Source organism: Perissodus microlepis, chromosome 9, assembly GCF_051167445.1.
Source record: "Perissodus microlepis isolate ML-2025 ecotype Zambia chromosome 9, ASM5116744v1, whole genome shotgun sequence".
NCBI classification, from domain to species: domain Eukaryota; kingdom Metazoa; phylum Chordata; class Actinopteri; order Cichliformes; family Cichlidae; genus Perissodus; species Perissodus microlepis.
This window is the reverse complement of record NC_140469.1, coordinates 20,988,290-21,000,965: the sequence shown is the minus strand read 5'-3', so window position 1 is coordinate 21,000,965 and position 12,676 is coordinate 20,988,290. Positions and strand designations below refer to the sequence as shown.

The 12,676-nt window shown below is 39.7% G+C and overlaps 1 protein-coding gene across 1 annotated transcript in view; it reads right to left on the bottom strand.

The window, feature by feature from the left end:
* The window catches only part of smarcd3b (SWI/SNF related BAF chromatin remodeling complex subunit D3b), a 59,055-nt gene extending 47,462 nt beyond the window's left edge, over positions 1-11,593 (bottom strand). Inside the window, exon 1 of the mRNA XM_084939582.1 lies at positions 11,116-11,593. Coding sequence (XP_084795708.1) covers positions 11,116-11,127 — 12 coding nt within the window. The 5' untranslated portion in view covers positions 11,128-11,593. The remainder of the gene's footprint in view (positions 1-11,115) is intronic.
* Between the last annotated feature and the right edge of the window lie 1,083 nt (positions 11,594-12,676).

Here is a 12,676-nt window from a genome sequence, read left to right as displayed (position 1 = left end):
AACTGGATACATTTAAACATTAAAGCTTACAGTTCCATAGCCTGATAGAGGAGACGGGGATATGATATATTAGTTTGTCAGCAGATCAAAGGGAAATTATTTTATTGACTGAACAGGTATTCTTGGTGTGTGTTCTGTGTTCTAGCAGTTAAAAGGCTTGCGGATGTAAAACATATTTGCCCAGCAAATAAATTATATTGTGCTTCAAACATGCTGGAAATAAATGAATCGCTTCCAGATGATTTTACCTGAAACTTGAAACGTACCCTGAGGTTATGTGTTCATCATAAGCAGTGTTGGTCAAGTTACTTGGAAAAAAGTAATCAGTAACTAATTACTGATTACTTCCCCAAAAAAGTAATCCCGTTACTTTACTGATTACTTATTTTCAAAAGTAATTAATTACTTAGTTACTTAGTTACTTTTTAAAAACACGATTTACAACCTGAATAGGTGATAAAGCGATAGATCTGTCAGCCCAATTCTACTTTTTCTGCATAATCCATCATACAAAATGTAATCAAATGGAAAAGTCTCTTTTTAAAACTTGTTTTATTAGTTTTAAGCTTTTAACTTTATGCATCAAGCAAAAATTAAATTATATGCAACATTCTCTGACTTGAAGAAATTAGTTTAACATTTAAACCTATTTTCTGCACATTCCAGCACATGAAATAAAATATTTTTTGTGTTTACACTCAGTCTTTCAAATAGATGCAAGTAAAACGCAGCAGAAAATAAATAAAGTCAAAGACTAGCGGTCCTGTTGCTCTATTTTCACCTGTATAGCAGGTCAGTTGAAGAATCCGCGAGTTTCTCTGTGAATTTCCCATTACGTCGTTGCGCACTCAGAGCTTGTTTAGGGGGGGGGGTTTCGGTGTAAAAAGAAGTTTTCTTCCCACGCACAACGGACGCTAATGTTTTTGTCACTTTTTATGGAATCAAACTCAAAGTAAGGTCAGTACTTCCACACTTTAAACGCTGCACGCTCATACTCTCTCCCGCACTTGATATATTATCCATTGTTGATCTGCACACAGCTGTTGTCACGAACATCGCACTCTCTTACGTCACTGTCATGAGACATTCTCGCAAAAAAAAAATCACGGTTTTAGTAACGCAGTAACGCAGCGTTCCTACGGCAAAGTAACGGTAATCTAATTACCGTTTTTGCAATAGTAATCCCTTACTTTACTCGTTACTTGTAAAAGTAATCAGATTACAGTAACGCGTTAACGCGTTACTGCCCATCTCTGATCATAAGTTACCATGGTGATTTAGCCAGGTAAAAAGAAAGCCGCTTTCATGTCACGAAAAACTCTTACTTTAAGCTCGACACAGCTGGCTAAACCATTAATCTGGCTTTATAGCATACCTCTCTGGACTATGAAGCCGAACTAGGAGCTTACTGGTAGCCTGGCTCAGGTGTTCTCTCCTCAATACACACACAAAAAAGCAGTAATAATATAAATATGTACTTTTATATATGTTCTTTCTTTAGCATTCTTTAGGTTTAGGTTTTTCCTCCATAAGCATTAAAATATGATACAAAAAAAGAGAGCTTATTTGATTTTTACTTTGTGACCTTACATTACATGAACCTTGCACAAAATCTATGTTTGAATCATGTTTTTATATTTATTCTTTACTTTTTCTCAGGCTGTTAAAAACAAACAAACTGTCGTATGCATGTCTACACATGAATTAAATGCAATTTCAATTGTAATCCATCAGAATTTCATGTCTTAGTGGCAGAGCTGTGACACTGATACATCTGTTAACTTAAATGAGCTTAATTTCATTAATTACAGCAGCTAAAAAAATGTTGCTCTCAGCTCATACTTTGTGATCTAAGTTTTTAAAATCAGCCACTCTGCTGCAGGCGGGCGTATCCATCACCGGTTTTTGCATGTGCTCGTAGCTAGATCGGTAAACCTTGAGTTGACTCATCCAGCTGATAACCACCTTAGTCTGATTGATGTTGATGTCAGGATAAGTGAAGCCAGACAAGAAAAAAGACACCCTGGGTTTTTAAAACTTGTCTTGTGGTACAGGCCCTGTGTAATTATTACCACCTTTGCAAACCAAATCAAAAGGCCCACACTTGATTTTTCAATCACAAACTTGTAAACTTGTATCCAGTTGCCTTTCCCCTCTCAGGCTGGTTTTAGCATAAACTTATAAAATGTTTTAAAAAAAAATCGCTTTAGGTTCACCAGCATCACAAATGTTCCTCACTGCAATTTCCAAAATACCAAAACTTGCACCATCAACCTATTAGCAAACTGGGAGGAAGCGATGGTCCATGCCAATGGCTATATAAAAGGTCAGTCACAGTCAACACTGGATCTCCTCTCAGCAATCCTACTTTAAATGCAATTCCCGAACAGAGATACACAAGTTTCTCTGCGACTGGCGTTGCCAATCACAGCTGTCATTGCGACATTACACCGCACTGTTACAGCTTTACGTTAGTAATTAAAATCAGCAGAAAGATGACCCCTTAAACCCAAATCAGTGTGATAAGACCTACTTAAAATGGAAGAAAGCCTGTCTGAGAAAAATGTGTCTGCTTTAGTTTGAGCACCTGAGATGATATAATTTAGTGCTAATGACTTGAAGCTTGAACATGAAAAACATGAGCATCAGCAAGGATTTCAACTGAGAAAAAATACAGTCGATGAAAAATGATGAAACTTGATCCCAGATACTGATGAGACGCACAAGAGAACGGTTCACGCTCACTTTTGTCTGACAATAATCGCTACGAAGAATTCCAGTCTGGTTTCCACCAGCTTTACAACTACACCTTTAACAATTCTCCTCTTCTTTGATCCAAATTTACACTAAATTTCATAACATTCTTCTTAATAACCTCAGTTGGAATCACTGGTCTGATCCCAGCCACTTCCAGTTGCTCGGTGTTCCCCAAGGATCTGTCCTGGGGCCTCTCGTTTTTATCATCTGTAAATCGTGCCCAGAACTCTGCCATTAATCACTGGATTTGGTTAAATATCTTGTCAATTTCTAGACTTCGTTCTTCACCTTTAACCTCATCTCATCCAAAACCTCACACTTTTCTGAACTTCTACACATCAACACACCCACTGACACTCAGCTCTTCTTCTTTCCTCCCACCGATCAATCTCCGCTGGCTCCCTCTCCACTTTCAAATCCTGTCTCAAAACTCGTCTCTTTAAATTCACATACTGACTAAAATCATTTATACTGTGAACCTGAAAACACTTAACAACTCCTGCACATTGTCTCATTTACCATTAACCTCCTAAGACCCAAACTCTTCCACAGCATGCATTTTTAATTTCTCTTTGATATTTGGGCTGATTGGGGCCCGATGAATGTAAAAACAAAGAATTACCAGATTTTTTTTTTTTTTTTTACGTTATTTTTGTTTTTAAGAAAAATCAGAGCCACATATGAGGATATTCGTTTAAAATTTTGATAGAACAGTAGCAGTATAATGTCCTCGTAAGTGGATATCAGGCCCATGTAGAGCAGAATTGAGTATTTTAGTCTAAACAACCCAAAATGTGATGTCCACATATACGGACGCCAGGTCCTAGGAGGTTAATACATTTATTTAACTGGTTTCCTCCCAACTGACCATCATCAGGTAACTATTATATACTGTAATATATATTGTAATTTAAATTGTAAATTGTATCGTAACTGTTTTGTTTATTTTATTGAGATTTTTGAGAACCTCGAGAAGGTGGTGTTCCCAAAAACACCTAAAAATAAATAACATGTATTATTATTATTGTCATCTTAACATTGTTGACTGACATCAGCTTATCAGCAAATATTATAACATTATGATGAAGATTGCTTTTTGCCTGGCACAAAATACCATCAGGGGCAAACCCAAACTGTGTTGATCTAATTATTTTTAATAGTGACATTTCTATTACATTTTCACAAGCACTGTTGCCTGCTAGACAACAAACGAATCATCATTTATCTAAGTAAAAATGCCAAAATTCCCAAGGTTTAGCTTTCACAATGCGAGGAGTAAAATTATTCAATTATGCTAATGGCTGAATATGTTTGGCTTTGGTCAGATAACACCCTTTTGTTAGGAACATTGCTAGAGGCTGAAGTGCAGTTCTGCTATTTTCTAACTGTGGGAGTAGAAAAAGCATCAATTAATTGAGAAAATAATCAACAGATTAAATGATTACAAAGACAATAACAAGCTCAGCCTGTCTGCGTAAAACAAATACAAGTTTTTCTTATTTATTTTTATAAAATAATTGCTCATGCACCTTTTACAAGAATTAAAAGCTTTTGCAGCTTCATTGTGAAGATGCACACGTATTGCAGCTACTTTTAAACCAAACTCTACAACAAAGAGTGCTGCAGTATTGAGCGTTAACATCTAAATGGGTCAACCAAGCGCTCGGCGAACTGTAGCACCATTAGGACCAAGACAGTTTGTCTCAGAGCCGAGTGCACAATCTCATTATCTGCATTATAAATGGGTTTAATATACAACCGAAAAAGTAATATACAACTGAAAAAACACAGTACGAAACCAAGCTATGGCTTTAGGTAAGATAACTATGATTAAATAACACTGTTATAATCTGTTGGTTGGTATGGAAGTGCAATGTGAAATCAGGTTACAAAGCGCTCTACTTAAAACGCAAAAATCTATAATCTGTGAAAATGACACAGTGGAGGTTTACAGGATTATTTGAAAATGGTGTTTATGGGTTCAGTGTTGTGGCTGCAGACATACGGCATGTTTGTGTGTCTGCTACAGTGCAGTACTGCAGATATTATCACAATACTAGTGGCAAAAAAAGTGCAAAATTTTTATGAAAACTGTGCAAATATAAACACACATTATTTTATATGCTTAAGTGTGTTTTCTCAACTTAAAGTTGACCTATTGAGCTCTTATTTTCTATCATTAATATATAGTTACGGTCACTTTGGTAAGTGCATCCGCTCAACTGCTCATTAATGCAAATATCTAATCAACGCATTAAACATGTAGACACAGTCAAGGTGACCTGCTGAAGATCAAAGAAAAGTGATGATCTCCAGGCTTTACAGAGAATGATCTGAAAAAGGGAAAATATCCAGCAGCTGTCTGGGAGATCAGAGATCAAAGGAGAATGACCATACTGGTTCAAGCTGATAGGAAGGGAACAGTAACTCAGATAACCACTTGTTCCAACCGAGGTATGCAGAAGAGCATCTCTGAATGAACAACATGTAGAACCTTAAAGCAGATGGACTACAGCAGCAGAAGACCACACCGGCTAGGAACAGAAGTTGGTGTCACTGACATGAAACATGGATCCATCCTGTTTTGTATCAGCAGTTCATGCTACTGGTGGTGTAATGGTGTGTGGGTTACTTCCCTGGCACACTTTGGGCCCCTTAGAACCAAATGACCATAATTTAACCACCATGTCCTGCCCGACTGTTGTTGCTGATCATGTCAGTCCCTTTATGACGACAGTGTACCCATTTTCCGATTGCTGCCTTCAGCTATGTCACAAAGCTCAAAGAATCTCAAACTGGTTTTTTGATCATGACAACGAGTTCACTGTACGCAAATGACCTCGACAGTCAAGAGATCTCAATCCAATATTGCACCTTTGGGATGAAGTGGAACAGAAGATTCTAATTATGTATGTGCAGCTGACAAATCTACATCTATATGAACCAAAATCTCTGAGGAAAACTTTCAGCACGTTGTTGAATCTGTCCCTCGAAGCATTAAGGCAGTTCTGAATGTAAAAGGGGTCCAATTGAGTATCGGCAAGGGGTACGTAATGAAATGCCAAGCAAGCACAAGTAAATGGCCGTGTTTTATATAATGAACGCAGCATGTGCACAAGTAATCACTCTGAACCCAAAGTCCTTTAAATCGATGTAAATGCTGTGTTTCAAGCAGAGCCGATATGCCTAACATGCACGTCTAGCCTTCATGGCTATGGCTGTCTGCGAGGAGCAGCCAATCAGAGGAAAGCTGACTGAAATGAGAGGAAGTGAACAGCTTGTTTCAGACAAAGGATGCATTAAGGGGCTACACCAAGATCCTGTATAGGATAAATTGGGTTGTTTTGAACTATAAATCATGTCAAAGCTATTATCGTAGAGTCAGAGAAGAAAAATATGGAGCTGAGGATGACACAGCGCCTTTAAAATGCTGGAATACACAAAAGAGTTGTTTTCCAGAAGCAAAGATATTCAAATTGTTATCAGATAAAACCATTAAAAGAAGCAAATCTTCATATTTCATCTGAATCTTCGTTTTTTTGTTACATTTTTCCTTGAAAACCTGATTGAATAATCATTACAAAAGTACTATTGAATGAAATCGATCACATTTCTAGGTTTTAGTTAAAGCGGACTTGAGTCCAGGGCAACAAACACCCACTGAACCAGCACATTCCTCTCCAGCCCAAAAAAACAGAAAGAAAAAAAAAGGAAGTGCTCTATTGTTAATTTATCCCTACAAACAACACAAAACACAAAGCCAGGGAACATTTAATTGGGTGACCTACTGTTTGGGAAACAAAGCCAAATGTGTGTGGCTTCCAGTCTGCCTAATCAATCTCACGGCTGGTGGAAAAACAGCGTGATAAATAAGTTTGAGAAACTCTGGAGGTGAATCCACTCAGCGAAACATTGATTGACCTCAATGAGCGTCCCAAACTAAATTTCAAACATCGCTGAACAAAGTGACTGGGGTGTAAACGTGCGCGTGTCCGAGGTGGGGGTGGAGGAGCGGGGGAGTCCTCCCGTGCAACTTTCCTTAAAAAGCCACGTGAAGCATTCAGCAGACTGTAAAAGGAGCCGATCCTCTGATCCCCTATCAGACCTCAGAAGCTGTGACGGCACCTTGCATACTAATAGGACTGTTCTCCGTTCTTTATACTGAAGGGAATATCTGTGCCAGCAGCTGGGTCAGGGAAGACTGCAGTTTGAAACTGAGCTATTTTAGTCCGTTTTTTCATATACCGGGCGCTGACAAGGACCAGCCGTTTCTACAGCGAACGCCACGCTGCAACAACTCCATTTATAATAAAAATCGAGTTGAGAGTAGCTCAAAAGCTTCCTATACCATCTCGAATAAGAACGAATGGGTAGGACATTCTTCCTCAGCCACATGGAAACCTAATGTATATGCCATATGGAAAAAGTCTGCTGGAAATATGAATGGGATCACTTCCAAGAGACTAAACCTATGGAAAATGAACACGCAGGCAGCCGCTTTCCTAAATAACAGCCGTTATGCAATATTCTTTGTTGTCTAATTGCACCCAAATGCTTGCGTCTGTGTGGTTTTTTTCATACAGAGCATCAAAATGAAGAGCATCTGATATCAGCAAGCAGCTGAGTCACCAAGTCCTTCATAACTCCAGAGAGCTGTATGTGAAATCAGAGTGGAGCGGCATAAATCAACACATTTACAGCTATTATGCAAACTGCTTAAAAGCAAGTTTTAAGGCTCTTCTGAGCTTTTTCCCTTTATTGCCTCCCAAAGCATCTCGCCGAAGGAAGAATGGCGAGGGCGATGATGTGATAGGGAAACTGATCAAATGGCTTAAGTTTGCTTTTTCAATTAAGGGTTGCGAGACCTCGAGAAACTGAAATGATACGCAAAAAGAGCAGCGTAGTCAACAGCCCATGTGCAATTCATAAGGTTGGAATTAAAATGTGGTGACTAGACAGTCGGCTCATTTTTCAAAGACATTTCACAGAAGGACAGAAGTTCAATTCATCTTCTACATTTCTCTGGTAAAAATAAAGCTACAGCTTAGCTTAGCATAAACAGGGAAACATTAGAAAATGGCTACCTAGGATCTATCCAAAGATAAATCCATTTAGTAGACTGATACACTGTGGTCCTAAAGGGATGGACGTGGTCAGCAAAAACACTCAGTCGTTACTAAGAGGCCCAAAATGTGCTAAGAAAATATCCCAACTCCAAAACACCACCGCCATCAACCCGAACCGGTGGTTCAAGGCAGGATGGATCCAGTCTTTCATGCTAATGAATCCAAATTGAGACCCTACCATCCGAATATCACAGCTGGAATCAAAACTCATCAGACCAGTCAATATTTTCCCAGTTTTCTATTGTCTATTCTTGGAGAGCTCAATTTAAATTTTATTGTATTTATATAGCACCAAATCACAACAACAGCTGCCTCAAGGCGTTTTATATGTTAAGGTAAAGACACTACAATAATACAGAGAAAACCCCAGCAATCGCATGACTCTTTATGAGCAAGCGCTTTGGCGACAGCTGGGAAGAATAAACTCCCTTTTAACAGGAAGAAGCCTCCAGCAGAACCAGGTTAAGGGAGGGGCGGCTGTGTGCCACGACCAGCTGTTCATAGCTAACAGTGGGGGGCAGAGCGGTCTTCTGCTGCTATAGCCCATCTGCTTCAAGGTTCAGAGATGCTCTTCTGCCATAAACATAAACCACCTTACTCCCTCATGCTCAGTGTGAACTTCCTCTTGACTGTGGCTGCCATGTGATTGGCTAATTACATCTCTGCGTTAACAAGCAGCTCAACACGTTTATCCAAACATTTTGCCAGTGACTGTATGCTTGGCTATTAATCCATAAAACTACAACTTCAGCCAAAACCGATGCCGCATTGCTGCTCGATACGTACTCAATTTTCTCTAAGCACATGCAAAAAGGACTACGCTGCTTCCTTTCACAATAAAAGTCTTGACAAATACACTGCATAACTGCTGCAGATAAAAGGGTTTGTAGAAGTGTTTCAAAGAAATTTATATTTAAATATATATTTAATTTAACTAGTTATTACAGAGAAGATGAGCTTTTTTCTGTATAAAAAAAGGCACATTGTTTTCTGGTTTTGGTTAATATACGGATCTAATTAAGCAAATAAACTCCATTGTGGTAAAGAATTTCTATGAAGCTGATTTTGTGCTCCACGAACAAGAATGTTGGCTTTAAAAAAAACAAAACACAAAGTATGAAAAATTAATTACATCTGTGTAAGTATTCATCAAATTGTAAAAAAAAAACCAAAATAAATAAATAAAACATACTAAGAGAGAAAAATCTACTTAAAAAGATACGTGAAAAAAGCAAAAATATGAAGTATAGAGCGTGACAGCATTGATATAGATGAGAACACAGACATCTGGCAACAGCAGGAGACTAATTTTAACCCAACACCTGCAAGAAAACCAGTCTTTCTAATGTGTTGCAATCTGCTGTGATGACAGGAAGTACATAAAGTTTTGCACACGTGTAAAACAAATCAGGTAGTGACAGACCTTTTAGAAGCAAGTCGCAGCCAGAAAAACATGCAAACTTTGGCCCCAAAATATGTTTTTCCAAGCTTTTTCCTCTTGGATGTTATACTTTGTGTACCCTGTCTCCTCCTTATATAATGTCTCTGGCTAAGATTAGCTTGAAGCCTGAGGGCAGGTGGAAACAGCAGCATGCACCTTGAAATCTGTACAGCTTAAAAAGAAAAAAATAACATGTACGTAAAATCTATTTGGAATGGAATAAAGTGGCATTTACACACATTTTTGCTCTCTCATTGACCCCTCCAATTAATCTACACTACCCACCACATTAACCTTTGTAACGTGTGCTACACTGACCACACCTACAGCCAATGTAGAATCACCAATTACCCCAGTATTTTCAAACTAATTCTGACAGGCCAGCTGCTACTGAGGCTAAAAACAACAGAGCATGCAACACAATTTTTATCAATTATTAAAATGAAGATCCCAGATAAATTTTAGTGATACAGAGGACAAACTCTTTCTTTATAATAGGTTTACCCTGCAATATATATCACCTGGCCATCCACGTTCTCAAACTGCAGTGCCTTGGGGCCCGCCCCACAGTTTGAGAACCACTGAGATAAACAAAGGCACAGCGAGAATGTGCAAACTTCTCAAAGAAAAGCGGTCAGAAGATTCAGGAACAGTTCGATATTTTAGGACATTTCCAGCATCCATATTAAGACAGGCCAACAGGCTTCCTGTTAAATGGGAGTTTTTCCTCCCCACAGTCGCCAAGTGCTTGCTCATAAAGAATCATCTGACAGTTTGGGTTTTTATCTTTACTTTGCAATATAAACCACCTTCAGGTAACTTGAATCACATTTAAGAGACAAACATGGGAGTGGTAACTGTCCTAAGCCAGATAGCATCAATTATTTCACTCTAAACTGCATAGAGGTGAATGCCTCTCCTCAAAAAATAGAGAATTTTTTTTTTCCTCCAGATGAAATGTTGCTGACTGCAGCTTTAATATAAAAATTAGATTTTCCTTGGAATCAGCAGAAGCAGATCTGGCTTCAGCAGCTGTACACCCCCAAATTCCCCCCCCTGCTCCTGAGTGCACCGCAGACTGCCAGCAGATTAACACAGTGAAACTGAAACTTTCTTCTTTCTCCCCCCTTCACCGGACACACTTAGAGAAGCAACAGCACATTATATTGTTGTTTCAAAGCGGGGTGACGGGGGGGTGACGGAGGAGGGAGGGGTAATGGATTAAAGGCATGCGTAAAAAAGAAGAAGAAGGCGAGAGGATGGCAGGGGCTTCGCCGTGCATCCCATCTATTACTCCTCAAGTGTCTGTTTCTCACACCAGTCAAGGTTAACAAGCCGAGCTGCCTGGTGTCTGCGTGTGCTGCAAAAAAAAGAAAAAAAAAAAACAAGGGAGGGGGTGGGAGGTGGAGGAGGGTGAGGTGCTGCAACTACACACTGTGCCGTGTGATGATGCAGACAGGCTGAGAGAGAGCCTACAGTCCCCCCCTTAAATATTGCCAACCACATCACGCTACATTTGTACACCGAGGCTAAAATCACCACGAGGTGGAAATTGCAGTTTCCCCTGTTTTTTTTTTCTTCTCTCTGTTTTTTGAGGCTCACAATAAATTGAAGCGAGACGAGGTAAAAAACTCCGGTGCGCACTAATCCGACTGCGCCTACAGGATGAAGCCTAAACGCATAAAGAGTAGTTTTAATGGTGGATGCGGCTGGCAGAGCAGCGGAGACTCACTGTGGGAATAAAACAAACCGCGCTAACGTATCGCGAGGTAGCATAAGCGTCATCCATACCTTTCTCTCCATCACTGTGCGCTTTTTTTCTCTTCCCTTTTTTCTTTTCTTTTCTCTTTTTTTAAGGGCTACTCAACAACGGCAACTGTAGGATGTGTTTCTGTGGAGCTGTCCGGTCCGGCGCGGCGTGGAGCTGCTTTTCTCCCCTCAACTTCCTCACGGGCTTTCACACAGCAGCAAGCGTCTCCCCCCTCGATCACTCCCCCATTACTGGACAGCTAGGCGACTTATTAACGCTGGCCTGTGGGACGCCGAGCCGGGGATGGAGCCAGAGCCAGGATTGGTGAAGCCTTGTTCGGAAGGGAGCAGGAGCGCAGGCGCGGTCTCTGCTGGAGAGTCGATATAATGAAAAATTACCAGTGGCAGGGAGTGTCATCAAATTATCCTCATCTCTCGCTCTCTCTCTTTTTTAATTTTTTATTTTAAGGGAGGAAGGGAAGATTTTTATTTAACCCAAAGCGCACAGTGAAATGATTTCAGGTTATCCTGCTCCAAACACATGCTGTACATGTAAATGCAGTGCAGGAACAAAAGGGAGGGAGGCGGGAGGGGAGGAGGGGGGGGGGGGGGTAAACCCGGTGCACTACAGCAACAAAGGAGCAGCAGCACCACCAGCTCCCTAACCGAGAGAACTGTTCCACTTTCTAATGAGGAGCCGTCGATAAAGAGGCTGTTAAGTTGTGGCTAATTGCTGTTTTAATGGATAATTTACTAATGCTTCACGCGGCAGTTACAAGTTATCACTTCACACATTTTTTTAGTGCCAGAGTGAAGATTTATGAATGAAATGAGCCAGATTTATAACACATGTGGTGGATATACTGTGGCAGCTCATTGTCCGGCTCTTACCTCTGACTTTTGAACTTGATTCTTTATAATATTGGACTTTCTGTCTAATTATTACCAAACGTTTTGTTCTACTAGCTTCATTTGAGCTGTAAAATATTCATGAAAAATGACGCTGTAAAATTATTTAAACAAAACTAGAAATGCGTGCAAAAATCAGAATTGTGTCTGCAGATTGGGGACTGTCTGTGTAAATATGCACTCGTTTGCATAAAGTGGATAAAGCCAGCATAAATAATATAGTTTTATTTTTAGCAGCAGTTCTGCCTGAGTCCTGGTTATTATGGAGCAGGGTAAAGAAAATCATCTGTGACCTGAATCCACAGCCTCTCCCATAGCTACTGGTGTCAGTGGTTTTAACTATGTGGCCCAGCAGTCTGCTGGTGCCAGGTTTCTGGCACTGGTGATGGTCCTTTTAAGGCTAAGGATGCATGGAACCAGTTCTAGATTGAACACTGGCACTTATGTGGAAAAGGGGTATTTGCTGACATATTAGGAATATCTTTTTATCACTTCATGAATCACGAAATACAGACAACTGCCAGAAAAAGTCTATTTCTGCTGTGTTTCTATTCTGGAACTCAGGATGGGGACAAAAAAAAAAAAAAAGAAACCTTCAGGATTGAAAGGAATCACTTTGGTCAACAACTGTTGTTTTTAAAAGTGCTATATAAATGAATAACCTTGAAACTTGAAAAAATAATTGAATAGTTTG